We start from the raw sequence: 16,961 nt of genomic DNA, 5'->3' as shown, positions 1-16,961 counted from the left end.
GACAGGGATATAAAGTAGAATTTGAGCATATTAAAGGAAGCGATAATAAATTAACGGACTGGTTAAGTAGAAAAATTTATTTAGAAAAAGAAGATAACCAGTTTAATTTTTGTGCAGATAATGGAGAACAGCAAGACCATGAACTTTGGAGGATTTTCTCTTCCCATTCATGAAGGCAGAACCAAGTTCAGACCCTTAACAGGGATTGAGCTAGACCCAGTTCAACAGTGTCTTTTAGATAACCTTTGGACCAGCCAAAACCACCCAGCTAAGCGCCTTTCAGCCATAAACTCTCTCAGCATATATTTTTCAAAAATTCAAAACAAGCCCCTGTCTAAAAGTTTTTCTTTCTATGTAGTAGCTAAAGGAACCAAGCCTGGTATTTACCATGATTGAATAGAAGTAGAACCTTTAGTCAAAAAATTTCCCACACCTCAGTTTAAAGGATTTTATGATTTTGAGTCAGCCAGTACCTATGCCCGAAGACAAATAGGAACCAGTTACTTTATTAGCCAGATAGCTAAAGATTACCTGGACACATTGAGCAAGATGAGATCTACCATCTTTGCTACCAGTGGCGTTCCAGTTAGCCAGACAAGTGGAAGCAGTAGTACAAGCAGCAGTAGTTCTAATCCTCAGATAGATTCCCATAATCCGCTCCAAATGTGCAGACATTGTGAAGGTCTTTCCAGAAATTTCAAGAAAATTATGGATAAAGGCAAGAAGGTCAGTGAAGAGCTAGACCAGCTCCGAGACGAAGAAAAACAATTGAGAGCAACCATTAGAACCTTAACCAACCAGCTTAAAAAATTAGCTCCAGAAAGAACACCTACCTCCTTACCTAGCCCAGAAATCAAACAACTCACCAGTGAGGAATTTGACCAATTGAGTGCTAGAATGTATTTCTTCAGGCATTCTATCATTCGATCCCTTTGTGAGAAAAGCCAAGTAATGGAAGACCTAAAACCCTATATTTATACCTTAGTTGGAGATAGCAGAAATGACGAGTTAGTCATTATTCAGCAGTTTCTTCAAGATCTCTCCATAGCAAGAGTTGACTGCCCCGGCCTAGCTTACCAATGGACCTATACTTATGAAGATGAAGAGCAACCCTGCTTAGATGAAGAAAGATGCAATAAGAGGTCAGAACTTTTTGGTAGATGTCAGTGTAACCTTGACTTCAGCATTTGCCTTTGCCAGATAAATTTAGCTACATTTGAGCCGCTGGAGATAGAAATTAGGGGCGAAACTCGTTATCTAACAGCTCCAAAATTGTTAGATTACGGCTTTGTCTCTAGACTAATTTTCACAGATCCAGATCAGACAGATAACTTCGGACACAAGCTTGCTCATGCAGTACTGTGCGTAATGGAAGAACATCATCCGTATGTGGAAGCTTTAATAGATAGCAAACTACCAGAGTGGAAGGAAATATGGTGCAATCCAGCTAAACACAAAATGTACCTCAGAGGAACTTCCACATTTCCGGGGTACCCAGGACTTCTCAATAGGAGACCCTGGCCATGCAGAAGATTTTCACTCAAAGACCAGCTCAATAAATGGAGAAAATTCGCTAAAAACTCTCTCCTAGCCTATAATGGAAATTATGGACATCTAGTCTGTGAAGATAGACATCAGAAGATACATTGTAATTTAGCCATCCCAGGATATCCATTCAGCAAAGAGACATTTATCGATGAAAGTCAGTACCCAAACTACCAACATTGCGTCTCTCATGAATCACCAGTGATGGGAGAAAATGATCAAGAATGGGACGATGAACCACCCATGGGAGATGGAGATGATTTTTACGACCAACTTTCAGCAGCAGATCTTGACGACCTAGCAGATAGAATGTATGGATAAAAAAAAAAAAAAAAAAAAAAAAAACAGGGGGTCCCACTAAGACTCATAATATATTTTAAACATGTTTCTCGACTCTTTACATTTTGAAGATTTTCCACGAAATCTTGAAAAAATCACTCCAAGGGTCGACATCAATAATTGACGCTCCAGCAAAAGAAGACGAAGTCCATAGAAGATAAGGATTCTCCTCAGATATCAGAAAAATGCACGCCAAAGAAAAAACAAAAAAGATTTTGCAGATATTTTGTGTCTGTAATTATTTGAGTCTGTCAGTGATAAGGATTTTCCTTCACTCACTACTTTAATAAAGTAGATATTTCTTATCCTGCTTTATTAAAGAAAAGCTGTGAAAATCCTTATACGTGTCCTATAATAACTTATAGTGTCAGAATTTTGTCAAAAAAGAAGGATTGAATGATATGCGATGGGGCCCAAAGCAGTACCCGATATCATTATCCTAATCTTTTATTGATAAATTTTTTTTTTTACCTATGCATTTATAAATAATTAGTCTAGAGTCATAGATATTATTAGTCTAGAGTCAAGATTAGAGTAGAGTTAATAGCCTTAGCCTTTTAGACTTTTTGTTTCTAGCCTTTAAGGCTTTTGTTTTTTAGCCAAGACATTTGACGTATGGTTTTGGATTGTATATATCAACTTTGTGTATAAATTGGCTTGCATGCCAACGGATGAAGCAGAACGAAAAAACACCACTTCACTATGCGTTGTAAATTTTCCAACCCCTCTCAAAAAACCTCTAAGTGTATTAAGTTTTTCAGAGTTTCAAAGTCTGTAATATAATCTCTGTAAGTATATTTCTTATTAATATGAAGTGTGAGTAGTTTCTCTTTTTCCTTAAATATTTCGAAAGGGTAACTCTTCTATTCTAAAAATTTATTTTCTTTTTGGAAAAACTAAGTTTATGAAATGCTTGTTTGCTCATTAATATTACATGCTTTGAACCTTCGTAGTATTTTTAATTTTCTATTTTATTACTGAGTGACCTTAGTTGAAGAGCCCGTGAGAGCCGTGGTTAGGCGTTGGAGGGCGAATTGTAGGCAGAAAGGGAAAAAGTAAAAAATGGAAAATAAAAATATACTATGTTGAACGAGGCTTAGTCTCAAGGTGGGAGTACATGTAATGAAACAAACATTTCTTAAAAATAGTTTTTACCATAGAAAAGAATTTTAGAATAAAAGGAGTACAACCCAAGTAGAAATATTTTCTTATATATATATATATATATATATTAAATATAACAGAGTAAGCGGTGGATAATTATAAGTTTTAAAGTTTAAATTGCGACGGTACAAATTGATACAGATTACTTTAGCGATATTTTGCGCAGCCAAAATAGATATATATGGACGACACACGTGTTAAAGTCTGGAGTGGATTCTATCCATTGAGAATTAGGGTTTCTGCGTACGCGATTCTGGCATATCTCACTCGCAATCCGATATCAGCACTCCAAACTCCATATTGTTAGGCTGGCTTCGATTGAAGGATTTCTTTCTCACATTGCCATTGACATATCCAGATGTTCTTTTATCATCACGACGAGCGTGGATTGATTTCATTTTCTCTGTGTCTCTGATTTGTTAACTTGGGTGATTACACACACACATATATATATACCGACGATGGTTGAGCGAAAGCTATTCAAGACAAAGCTATGCGTGCTGTATCAGAAAGGTCACTGTCCGCGTCAGACCTGTTCGTTTGCTCACGGAGATGCGGAGCTCCGGCGCTTCTCTGCTTCCTTCAATGGTAACTCTCATTCTTAGTTCACTTTCTTGAAGAAATTCTTTTCAATTTTGAGCCAAATTTTTAATATATATATATATATATATGAATTTAAATAAAATTCAATTTCAGATTAATCAATATCATTTTCAATCTGTACTTGGTCATTCTCAACTTGTTTGGCTCTAGTAACTAAATTTACGGAAAGGCAGACATGTATCGTTATGTTTCATCGTTGCCATTATTAAGCTTAAAATTCATATATGCATATATGAAATTGTGAAATATTTTAATTTTTAAATTAGGCAAGGGATTAGCTAAATTAAATTCAAACCAATTGTTCATCTTCAATCTATCAACTAAACAATTAAACAATCAATTTAAGCAATTTCATGAAAATAAAAATAAAAAATCAACCATGAGACAAGATAATTAAAGTGGAAAAATTATAGAAGCCCACCTCTATAGGAGAAAACCACGATTTCAATACCCAAAACAAATGCATTAGTGAGTCAAACGGTTACAAGACTCTATAAGAAGGAATTACAACCCTTATCCAAGTTATCACACACCGTAGAGAGTCCGGCACTAGCCTCACCAAACTTGATCTTTACTCCATAGCAGACTTGACTGTGTCAAAGCTCCTATAGGGATAGAGAAGAAGTTAGAAAGTGAATAGTGAGAGTTTTGTGTGAGATTTATCAATCTAGATGAAGAATTTGAATTCAATTCATGACTTAATGTTTTAGACTAAACTGAAATTGAGATTCATCTTCGAACACTTTAAGAACAAGCTAATCCTCTAAGGAGAGAAAAATGTGATAGCTTTTAAACAATCAGAGGCAAAATGAGAATAAAAATAGGTCAAATTCGTATCGTAAGTGCTCAAGCACCTCTTCGGTGTGCTTCTTTGTAAATTTTGTACTCAAGCTGCTGTCAAACCATTGTCAAGCGGGGTTTAAATGCATTGAAAAACATTATGATATTTTTCTTGCTCAAATTTCAAGTTCTATATGGGTTATGCAAGTGAGATGCAAAACAGTGTTGTGCAAGGGTTTCAAACGGGGTTCATACTTGTGGGTAATAGAACAGGAGGCTTGCATCAACAACTGAAAACACTTGATCGTATGGACTCCGTATCAATCTCTCATCTTAAAAAAAAAAAAAAAAAAGCCCCAAACCCAAAGTCCCAATATTACAAACTCTAAAGATTTTGATCAACAGAATTTGCCAACCTAACTACATGTATCTTAAGAATATAAACACAAAACAAACTTTCTAATTCGTCTTCTTTTTTCCACCTCTAATGTAATAAGATGAGAAAGATGGGAATACATAAAGTAATGCATGTTGTAGAATGCACCACATACATTCCATTTAGCAGATTGAGCTGTCTATCTCTCTATTCTTTTTATTAAAAAAAATTCCTTTACCCCCATTTTATCCTTGTCATTCATGAAGACTCGAAAGGTTTGTAGCAAAGCAAATGTGCTATAAAAATAGGCTTATATTGTTGATTTTTTTAGTGTTAAACAACTTAAACTAATCACTTGTTTAGGTTAATCGTTCAAAGAGCTAATTGATTATATAATCATAATTTCTATATTGACCCCTTAGGCCTCGTTTAGGAACAGACTAATTTAGTAACTTTTTGGCTATTTAGCTAAAATATGAGCTAAAAAAAACTAGTATGTTTGGGATGACTTTTTGGTTTTTACGAAAAGATGTGCAAAAAGTAGAGAGAAAAGAGAATCTTTGACTTTTTGGTATGGGTTGTTGGCTTTTTGGCTTTTTGGCTTTCTCGCTTTTTGGCTTTCTGGCTTTTTGGCTTTTTTAGTAATTTTTTGACTTTTTGGCTAAACCGGCATATTGCCATCCGAGGCCTTAATGCATTGTTGCACATAGTGTTGTCTGTTTTGGGGTTTTCAAATTTAGTAGAGAGTTTAGACACTGGTATAAATGTTCCCAATATGAGATGGTCATACAACTTCGAATTTACTATTGGCAAAAGTATTGGATTTGTTGATTAACATTTGATGCTTGTATAATTACATTCATTCGATTAAATTTCTTGCATATATTTCGTATTTATTAAAATTTTCTTCCATTTACCATTCTTTATCTCTCTAAATTAATTGCTTTTTTGGTATCAATGAGATTATTCGTTTTTCTGTTGAGATATAGAATGACAGTTGTAAATTGAATGTATGGCTCGTTGTTTATTTTTTTTATTTCTTGGGTTTGCCAAATTTTCACAAGATTGCTTAAAAGATATACTGAAAGCATGGAAATAATCAGAGTGAGAAACTGAAGTCGGCATTTGCATGAGCTTTGAACATTACGCTTTGTAAAATTTAACAGCAGATCTACTTCCCAAATTTTCAAGCCATTTTCATTTTAGAGACTCTAGTTGTCTCATTTTCAAATCCATTATCCAGTGTCTAGTAGTCTGTCCTCCAAGGGCATACTTTTTTCTTCTGTATCTTTTTGTTCTACCTTTTGCTTAGTTGGTTTCCACCCATTAATCATCATAATGGTGATTTATTTCTCTGTCAAAGTTCATTTTGTGGCTGGTCCCATATTGGTCTGATATTTATGTCTTAATTTCTACGTAAGTCATGGCAAAATGGTACCCAAATGCGTGTGGTTAACTACAGAATATATGTGGGAAGAAGCCCATATTATTTATTGATTGGCTATTTCAGCAGTTTGGGTATGTCAATAATCAATAGAAAGTTCATATTGACTGACAGGCTTTAGTATTTTTTTTCATCAGAACAGATTATTCTGGTTGGTTTTATCTTGATGGTGCTTATGACATTATTTCTGAGAAAACTTCATCTTGGTTTATGCTATGCATCTAAGAAACAACAGTTTTGTATGAAGGATCAGAATTAGGTGTTTATGGAATATAATACCTTCCAAAATATATAGATCAGAAGCTGGTTCGATGGAACATCCAAATGTTTTTCTCTACCAAGCTCTGCAGTTAATATTGGTGGAGCATGTGGTATTTTCTTCATTCTTCATTTGTGACTTCTCCTTGAATTACATTGCAAAGAGGTATCTTGGATGGGAATTGTGCTCAGAAAACACCAATATATTGCATGTGGGGTGAATTATTTTATATCTTGATGTGGCACTCGGAACCAACCTGTACCATACAGATTGCATATTTCTTGTTCCTCAAGAAGACAAGGATGTCTCCTATTCTTTATCAGTTGCTTCCATGATATTCGAATGGTTTTCTCCATGGTGTAAGTGCAAACACTGGTATATCTATATCTAATTCATTGTGTGAGAGCGCTAATTTCCATGGATCCTGTGACACTGGCAAGAAGACACTATAACTATTCATTATTATGTTACTCATGTTGTACCATGTAATGGTAAGATTAGCTTCATATAATGGTAAGCTTAGCTTCATTATCAGTGATGGTCTCTCTGCTTAATTTCAAGTTTGCAATGAATTGATGAGTTTGTCCACCGTACTGGAAATGCTTCTCTTCCTTGTTGCAGGTAGACGTGACTATCGAAATAGTGACTTGAGAGATAAGATTGACAGAAGGCATTCTCCGCCGCGTAGGTATTCTCCTGAGAGAGATACAAGAGGCCGACATACACTTCGTGGTCAGCAATTTTTATCCTTATGATTGTCCCTTTTTTTATTCTCTAGAAGTTATGATACTGTTATTTTTGAGTTTGAGTTGTTCTTCTTGATTTTCTATTGAGGAGTGGAGTTCAGTTGCTGCTGTGTTAATATTCTGGCTATTGATCTTTTGATTTAGCTTTTGTGCTCATGATTATTATGGATGGTTCAGCACAGTGAACAACTAAGAAGCGCAGACACTTTTAAGAAGGTGGTGTGTCCGTGTTGGATATCAACACTTGTCAGACACTTCCTGACATGTGTCTGAAACTAGCCAAAGCGTGCCCTATCCTACCTTTCTTTTTTATTAAAAAAAAAAAATTAGACCCGAACACTCGTTGGACACTTGGAAGACACACATATTTATCGTTTAGGCACCCATGAAACTAATGATAAGTTTGAACAAAAGAACTTAAGATACAATGACAAGAAAAACAATGTAGGAATTAATATGCTTGCTTGGTTCCATTTTTCCAAAAATACTTTTCAGAAAATTCTACTTTCTTATTTTCCGTGTTTTTTTTTTTGTTTTTACTAAATTTTTTTAATATTTTAAGCAATTTTTTTACTTTTTAGACACACCTAACATAAATACACCTAAAAAGTAAAAAAATTGTAAAAAAAATCTTTTAAAAATTCACTAAATACGAAAAATACAAGAATTCAGTACATTTTTTGTATTTTTATGTATTTGTTAATTTTTTAAAATATTTTTTCACAATTTTTTTACTTTTTAGATACATCTAAGTAAGGTACATCTAAAAAAGTAAAAAAAAAATATTTAAAATTTTAAAAATATTCACTAAAAACAAAAAAAATACGAAAATAAAAAAACTCAGTTTTCAAAAAACTTAATCCAGAAAACTCTAACCAAATACACTAAATGTTATGTTGCATTTTTTTTATTATTATCTTCAAATGATATATTCATATATATGACATATAATAAATATATAAAACTTAATATTTTATGCGTGTCTTCCACATAGCGTGTCTTGCATTTTTAAAAAATTTCGTTGTTAGCGTGTCTGTGTATGTTATGTGCTATGTTATACGGACTCTTCAAAATAAATCAAATACTCGTGTCGAACACGCGACACTCGGACAAGGGTATGGAATGTGTCAAATATTTTCAATGGACACTTCTTATATAATTTTATATAACACTATTATTATATGTATATATTGTCGTATAATTGCTATAAATATCTTTTTGACACTATAAGTTACATATGACACCATTTTATCTCGCATACTTGATTGGAGATATAAAAATATGACCTTTTTTGGCCGAATCCACGTACCCTTGAATTTATGATTTGATGAGTCCGACATCTAGATACATATCCGTACCCGACACCCATACCATACCTGAATTCATGTAACATAGGTTATGTGTTTCTCTCTGTGCTTCTCAGGCTAACAAATATAAGGATGGCAATATGATATTCCTTTTCCATTTACTGTTTTGGATCATTCTCCTTCTAAATTGTGTTTACTTCATTTAATTTGCAGGATACAGCCCCACCAGTTCTCCTGGGAAAAGGTGGTAACTTGGATATAGTTAACTCTACTTAGTACTGCTGTATTATTCTTTTAAAATAAAGCAATGCTAAATTTATTTATAACATAGTTAAATTCATTGAAGAGGGAGAGAGAGAGACAGCTAAATTAGGAATTTGAATCTCATCTAAAACTTATAGACAAGTATTATGAGTTTTGAAAAATATGGAACCAAAAGTTGCGGCGGGTCAAGCTCTAATCTGAAAGAGAACTTTTCTCACCCTTTTTTTCCCCATGCAGTAGCAATCAACTCTCAATTTTTATTATTTTTATACCTATTCCTATTTTCATATTTGTTGTTCCCTTTTAGGAGAATGTATCAACAATTTGACACAATTTTATTGCAATATTTGGCATCCAAATAACAACTGCTCACTCTTCTTCACTTAGTTAGTTATATTGAGTCTGTTCGTACTTACGCTAGTTCAATAATGATGTCAAATGCTAGGAGAATTATTTGCCGGAAAATGTTAACTATCAATGCCTCCCATGCACGTTGAGGGTATTCCAAGTTCTTCTTTTGGTGCTGGATAAGAATTTTAGTTGGCTTCTACTTGGGACATTCTAACTTTTGACAACAATATTCTAATTTTCAAAGTAGTCCTCCGTCTCCCCCTTTTCCTTCTTTTATTAACTTTTGTGATTTTTTTGTAGAATTAGGTTATAGAATGTGGTATGGGCCTTCTATCAGTATATCATTGAATGATTGGCATGCTTACTATTTTCTGTTCTTTTGAGGTTCTGGGTCATGTTACCTATTTTGCTTCTTTTTTTAATTTTAGTTTAGTTTAGTTTTTTTCTTTTCTCCTTTTCTTCCAGGGGTGGGATTTGTAGACCCTCAAAGTATATTATTAGTAACTGGATGGCAAAGGACTTGCCACATGCATGTTCAGTAGGCCATGTATGAAATTTTCTTGTAAATAAGTTTTTTCTAAGTTCTTCTGCCAAATGTGTTGTCTGCATTGTTTCCTTTTTTTCATAAGTGGGAAAATAAAACAGTTTTCGGAAACAAAACCAAACAAGCCCTACGTTTGGAGACTCATCTCTGTGAAACTAGAACAAGTGGTAGAATCACTGGATATCTTTATATACCTTTCTGTTGCTAGCATTTCCTTATTTTACATGTATCCAACGTTATGCATTTTATGTCCCAGTGACAGAAAACGCCGAAAGAAACATCAGCTGGATGGTCAAAGTGATTTTTCTGGAAGTGCTAAAATCTCAGATGGGTCCGATGATCGAATTAGACACAGAAAGCTTACATCATCTGATTCCAAAGGTGTTCTTGGGGAGCAGGTACGGTTTGAAGAATTTGGTTCACTGGAGTAAAACACTGTAAATATTTGGTTCTGAATTTTCTGATAATAGTGCTCCCAATTGTATTTTACCATGATATGATCTTTCTTCTTCTTGATCCATGGGCAGTTAAGCCAAGTGCAGACAGAAATCAACATGCTGAATAGCCACAAAGGCCAACTGGAGGTTTGTTTAATTTCTTTGAAGTTGCAATAGCTTATGGATGATCACTAGAGTATGAATTGCTTTCTTGTTTATCTTGGCGTGAAAATTTTGAGACATCTGGAGGCACGTGGCACAGGGTTTGCTATCATTATGTTCCAAATGCAATTGTTAGGAAATGGTTATGTTCCAACTTAGTTTGTACATTGCTTGATGGATTCAAGTGTATGTAATGTGATGGCCAAAGTAGATACTGTGTGGTAGTCATTGGTGAAATATGAGTCAATATTTCCATATGTTAAAGAGTTTTTTTTTGCAAATTGCTTGCATTGTAAGTCATTGTACTTGGGTTTCATTTTTGTGATTTATTGTTCAAGTAAGTTGTTTAAACATTATGGATTAATGACAACCATGCATATCTAATTTTATGCTTGAATACGAGGTCAACTTGAAGTACGAATATACATTTGACAATCTATTTTTGCAATATCTAACCTTAGTGATTAAGGTAAAAGATTTTTCTAGATATGATATGCTTTCTAGTTTTGTAGACATATGATATCTCAAATTCTTTAACTACAAACTTGTAAATACTGAATTTTAGGATGTTTACTTAGGTTGGCCAACACATTTTAGTGGTTTCAATATGATCAGTAACCTAATAAAAACACTTTAGCTTCTAAAGAAGAAAAGTTGAAACCAAATTGTCAGGAAGCATGATACATAGTTATATATAAACCTCACACTATCTTGGGAGTGGAGGGGAGGGGAGGGGAGGGGAAGGGAAGTGTAGGGAAGAGTTTCTCTTCCTCTTATTTAGATTATAAGGGGATGCAAAAGGAAGGGAAGGGAATTAACATGAGCAGAAAGTAGAGTTATGGGCTGTCTTTGTGCTTCTGTAATCAATGCATTGAAAATATTTCTATTTCTTTTGGTACGGGGAACTGGATTGTGATTTGTCCATCTCAATCCTACAAGGACACGTTGGAGAAGAATTGGCAGTTTCCATTATCAGTAGAACTTAGTTTAGCATGAGCAGGTGCGCTTTCTAAGTAATGCTAGAAATATTCAGATTGGGAGTATTCTCCAGGATGATGATGTCAGCAGTATGTGTTTCTCCATGCCTTTTGGATGAGCTGATGCTGTAAGGGAAGAGGTTTGCAATATTTGTATGCTTGTTGATATTCGGAAGAGAATAATCTTAGAGATCATTGGGTTGAGGTGATTCATTTATGGTGATTAAGAGGGTGAGATCCAGTGTATGAGTTTGGGTCGAGAGTTTCTTCCTGCAATTGGGAGGCTAATGACAATTCCCAGTTGGAGGTTAGTTGCTGATGAGTGCACTTCTTCTTGCCAAGTGAGGGGTGTGTGTTCTCAAGATATTTAGTTGCATATCTATCCTCCTTGATGGGATTTTCATGTGTTCCATAATGGTGTGTTGTTGTTTTCTCCATTTTTATTCATTGAAGCGAAACTTGCCCTTCCCGTGTCCCTCTTTTCCTTATTCAGTATTTAATAGTTCTATTACAAAGAAGTCTGGGTTAAAGTTTTGATAACTATTACTTCGTTTTCCACCACCTCATTTGTTAAATCATACAAGGATCTTGTTTTACATTTATTTTCTGTTGTTGGGTCTTTTTCAACCTTTTTCAATAATAGACACTCTTTGTTCCTTTTGTTCTTTGTATTTGAATGTGAAGGCATACTATCTGACATGATTTATGTGATTGTGGGAAGATATACTTGGAAGAGAGTGTCCAAGAAGTAGATTGTCTAAATTCGCAGATCCAGGAACTAGAGATGCAATTGTGCCAAGAGAAAGAGGAATGCAAAAGGTATTTATACTAGTAATAATAATGAGTATTAAAAAGAAGAAATCTTTCAGTTTTTATACCTAGAGTAACTGGATTGATCAGTTCATGTTGTCTACTTACCGGCATTGTTTATTCTGAAGTGTTATGTGCTGATGAATGAATCCTCTTTCTAACTTTATTTATATTTGTTTCGTGGGATAGAATCACTTCAAAGATTAAGAAGTTCGTCAAAGCACATAATCGTTACTCACGCTTACAAGATGAACTGAAGAGGCAAGCTTCAATATTTTAGTTGTTTCTCTGCTGTCTTATGCATGCTTTTGTTTGCTTAGTTGCGTATGCTTCAATAAAATTCTCTACTTGGGTATTGAATAGTTTTATGATTCGATTATTATTTAAAATGTGAAGGTCGCATGACCGACTTCAGAAGCTGGGAGATCATCTGGGTTCAGATGCTGCTAGGCTTGGTGCCACTGAGGATTCAAGCATCAACATTTTAAGTGATGGAGAGCCTGCTGGTAATCATGCAATGAGCCCTCCGAATCAGCTGCAAAAGAATGTTTCTCCGAACAAGAAAAGGCTACAGGTGAATGTGGAAGCTGCTGAGGAATCGAAATCAGGTAATACTTCTATGACATTGCATTTCTATACAAAAAGTTATCCGCTTTATTATATTTTATTTTTTCAGTAAATTATCAATACATTGAGTTGTTTGGTTGAAGCAACTATCACTTGTTTTCTTTCAGTCACTGGAGTTAATGTTTTCCAAAATCACTTGTAGTTTACCAAGATTTGAGAGTTAACTCTTACGGTTCATTTACTGTCAGGGAGAGGTGGCAATGGTACTTGGAAATCCCATGACCTGTGTACATAAACACAACATGTATGACACATCACTGATTAGCTCTTTAGAAATCTAGATCTGTAGAAAACTGTGTGAGTGTCAATATTATATTGGGACAGATTGTGTTTGAGTATCTGCATTTATGTGGAAGAACCAAAAAGTTTTAGATAGTGAAGGCAGTTGACAAATTTACAATGTATTTATTATAGCTTGTGTTGCTCACATTTATGAAGTTGATAATATGGATGCGATCTTGTCAACTATGTAAGGTTGCTTGTGGGTTGCAAAATCTTTGGTAATTTGTTTGTACCAAAATGCACAAAATATGAAGCTGGTTTTATTTTACTGTTGAGATACCACTTTAGAAGTAACTGGCTTGATACATAAAAGATGTTCTTGCTACTAATGCTTACATTTCTAATATTATAGGCTTATATAAATTAACCTAATTGTATACCATAAACTCTTTGCCCCTCCCGAAGTTAGAGTTTTGGTGTTTTAAATGAACTATGACAATAGTATTTTATCCAAATTAATGTTGCAGTTTGGGGTTTCAGCATTAAATGGTTAATTATTTTAGAATTCCAACAGTGACAAATGAAAGCAATTGGACTTGTGTGACATAGATAACAAAAATGTAATTTTTTTGACTTATCAGCATATATCAACTAAGATAGTTAAATAAGTGGTATACATGTAAATCTTGGCAATTGGTACATGCATCTACAAAATCAAATACTCAATTGTAATTTTTCAATAATGAAAAGCTTTTTGTAAAGTATATATTAGATAATTCTAATACAAAAAAGGAAGCATTTTAAGTAGTCAAACATAAGGTATGAATCTAGAATAAGAAAAATATTAAAAATGGAGCATAAGACGTCAATTAGTAAGATCGAAAGGAAAGAGGGGGGGGGGGGGATGCGCCTTTCTTGAGCTTGGAGCCTTACTAAAGGCACTGGTCTGAGGGCTTTGTGTGCAATTGACTGAAGGGAAGCTTGAAAAGAACGAGGTCCTCTCTTTGAGCTGGAGCTTTTTTTGGAGCCTTGCCAAGCCTCTAACAACTATGGGTGGTGAAGCAGTTATTTTAAGAAGTTAATTGGTCCTATGATTGTTTGATTCGAGATGTATGAGTACTTTAGTCTGAATGATGTGTATAAAATAAAAAAAATAAAAAAAAAAGGAGTCTGGATGATATTCTAGCATTAAAAACATCAATTGACTATTTCAGTTTGTTATGCTGGGGTTGACTTTTGTTGCATGCATCAGTTGAGTATCATAGAAACAATTGTAGATGGTTTTTTGCTCAATTATATATTTATTTGGTAAGTTTTGTTTTGATGTTTATGTTTATGCTTTGAGATAAACTGGGATTATGATCTATCATTGCTAGCTATGTATTGGCATGAAGCTTGTGCTTGTGTTTATGGTTCTGACATTTTTGTGGTACACCAGCAAATCTGATGAAAGGAGAAGGAACTATGATGGGAACAATCAGATTACAGAAGAATTCCCGATGGAATATGCAACATTTTCAATACAACAATAACAAGGAAGCTGAGATAGAGGATAATGGAAACAACAATCGTAGGACCCTGGCCAATGAAGACATGCCTAAAAGGGGGAAGAATTTGTTTACTAATGTTTCCTCAGCAGAGAAGGTGCCTTTTTATTTATTTATTTTGGTGTGCATTTTTGTTGATTGGCATATAAAAGGTGAAAAGGGAGGGAAAAAATGTGTGGAATGGTAACACTTGATGCTATTTCTTACATTTTCTCTCAAAAAACTGAAAGCATGAATTGGAGGCAGGCAAATGTGTGCTTTCTAGCAAAGCTTTTCTAAGCATATGAAATAGTGACAGTGCTGTTGATATTAACACAAAATGGCATTGCACATAGCAGGTAGTGTGTCAGATTTGCACTTTTAGCATAGATGAAGTATCCAACATGGTTAAGGTGTAAAATGGCTCGCAGCCCGTGGCCCTGGGTGGGCCTGGCCTGTTTGGGCTCAGGACTGACCCAGCCTGAGCCCTTGGGCATGGGCCACCATTTTGCACCGCAGCCCGGCCCGGTCCATCAGCCCGCTTAAGGCCCACTTGGTCCACCCGAGGCTCAGCGTCTTTTTTAGTGAAAAATAATAAAATTTTGTTTGAAAAAATAAAATAAAATGGTTAGGCCCGCCCAAGCCCAAGGCCCGGCCCACCAGCCCGAATACTCCCTGGGCCCGGGGCTATTTTTTTTGGCTCGTGGTTTGGCCCAAATTTTGACGGGAGCCCATGAAGCCCGACACGAGCCGGGCCGGGCCAAGCCAAGCCAGATTTACACCCCTCCATCTCCCAGTTTTCTTGATAATACTTGTGCAAAGCATTGGGGAATTTTCATCAAAACCTCTTTTCAGCTCATAGCAGTTATGGACCTGTTAGAAACTCACAAAATGAAGAGCCCCTGATATTGGTGGCCCAATTGGTACTAGGGAAAATTTTTGGTTGGCAGTATTGATAGGGGTTGTGATATCAGTGGAGCCGAAATGTTTCACAATTGCACCAAGTATTTAGCACAACACCACCAGACTTGTAGCCCAGTGGTGTCTGGAGGATTTTTCCAACTTCAAGATGGGATTCAATCCCTAAGAGGTCATTTCCTAAAGTACGATAATGTATATGATGATGTTCTTAAGATACTGATTTTTTTTTTTATTATACATGTTTACCATTCTGGAAAACTGCTCTCTCTCTCTCAAGATTCATTGAAATCCATTTGCTAAATTCAATTGCTTGTATGATAAAATCTGCAGTTTAAGGGTTCTGAACCAGGCCTGATCTTGCCACCTACCAGCATGGCTGCTCATGCAGTCGATGAAGTTCTTGAAACAATCGAAGTGGAGGATCTTGAGGTTGTTGAAACAGCTTCTGCAGGAGTTCACAAAGGGGGTACCTCTGGAATCCCAGGCTTGCCATTTCCACTGCCGCCGCCACCACCACCACCTCCTCGTCCAGTCCCGCAAAATGGTTATCCACAGGTTGGCTTTATTTATGAGCATATAGAATCCTCGAGTCTCTGCATTATTTCTGCTTTCCAGTTTTAGTTCAACTTAAGTTAATAATAGAAGAGCATCTGATTATGTTTACCAATTTATTTTAAGTATGCTAAGTTTGAATTCCAACTATTATAATAATTGTATTGAATTGATAAATTGGCATCTGAGGTGATCATTTTGATTTTGGTTGCAGTATCAGGGTGAGGATGAGAATGTAGATGTGGAGGCACTTGAGGAGGAGATGGTTGATGTGGATATTGTTTGACACTACGCAGTAGATTGCTTTCTGTCACTGTTTGCATAACTCTTTCCTTCTTTGATAACCTTGTAGAGAGAAGCCGTTAAGTATGGTTGGTATAATTAACATGCACTTCAACAATTGTTTTGTTTTATTTTCTTTAGAATGCTGTGTTGAAATGTGGAGAGAGTTGAGAGGGTTGTTTTGAAACCTTGTAATGGAATTAGAAACAGCAGCTCAAGCAAAGAGAATTTTGAATAGCAAATAGATGGATTCCTACTAGCCTTTTGTTTAGATAGACTTTGATCACTCAGATTGAGACCTGGCGTAAGGGCATGTCTTGAAGGGCTCCTTGTTTGACATGGTATGTTTGAATCTTGAATTTGTAGAGGAAAATGAAAGAAATGAAATTATATACACACGCACATATATATTAATTTTTATGGATAATAAATTTTTTTTAAAAAAAAAAAAAAAAAAAAACCCTGATTTCCTTTTTTGACAAATACTTTCTTGACCCAACGAGGAAAAAATGGATTCTTTCACTTTCGCTTTCTGCCTCTTTCGTTTCCTTTTTCCTTTCTCCATAAGTATGAGATCTACCCATCGTCTCTTGATGGCTAAATTTGTACATTTTGGATTTTTGCTCGGTTCTGCTGCTGCAGATTCAGTGATTGAGGATGGTTGGTAGCAAGATGATCACTACTACGTAGTGTCACCTTGCTGGCAATGTATATTCATCTTTG

At 35.2% G+C, this 16,961-nt stretch overlaps 1 protein-coding gene across 9 annotated transcripts; it reads left to right on the top strand.

The window, feature by feature from the left end:
• Positions 1-3,152: 3,152 nt before the first annotated feature.
• LOC114260160 (Zinc finger C-x8-C-x5-C-x3-H type family protein) lies at positions 3,153-16,497 on the top strand. Of its 9 annotated transcripts, none has more exons than XM_028200219.2 (12): positions 3,153-3,636; positions 6,389-7,023; positions 7,132-7,242; positions 8,777-8,807; positions 9,979-10,120; positions 10,250-10,306; positions 12,020-12,117; positions 12,298-12,369; positions 12,505-12,716; positions 14,396-14,601; positions 15,735-15,959; positions 16,171-16,497. In XM_028200219.2, exons 2-12 carry the CDS (start codon positions 6,975-6,977, stop codon positions 16,240-16,242), a joined length of 1,275 nt encoding a protein of 424 aa, XP_028056020.2. In that variant the 5' UTR covers positions 3,153-3,636; positions 6,389-6,974; the 3' UTR covers positions 16,243-16,497. The 9 variants fall into 9 exon arrangements, with proteins under 9 accessions (XP_028056020.2, XP_028056019.2, XP_082740006.1 ...); XM_082883880.1 differs by having other exon boundaries at positions 3,193-3,636; positions 6,547-6,869; XM_028200222.2 differs by having other exon boundaries at positions 3,193-3,636; positions 6,547-7,023.
• The last annotated feature ends 464 nt before the right edge of the window (positions 16,498-16,961 follow it).

Source organism: Camellia sinensis, chromosome 8, assembly GCF_055761805.1.
Source record: "Camellia sinensis isolate YWXY chromosome 8, ASM5576180v1, whole genome shotgun sequence".
Classification (NCBI taxonomy): domain Eukaryota; kingdom Viridiplantae; phylum Streptophyta; class Magnoliopsida; order Ericales; family Theaceae; genus Camellia; species Camellia sinensis.
This window is presented reverse-complemented; position numbering and strand designations above follow the sequence as displayed.

Bases quoted from the DNA above. Each gene is read 5' to 3' on its own strand.
- LOC114260160 (XM_028200218.2), top strand. From the start codon at position 3,510: ATGGTTGAGCGAAAGCTATTCAAGACAAAGCTATGCGTGCTGTATCAG. The intron at 8,808-9,978 runs GTGGTAACTTGG...TTTATGTCCCAG, and splicing joins ACCAGTTCTCCTGGGAAAAG to TGACAGAAAACGCCGAAAGA. The intron at 10,121-10,249 runs GTACGGTTTGAA...ATCCATGGGCAG, and splicing joins AAGGTGTTCTTGGGGAGCAG to TTAAGCCAAGTGCAGACAGA.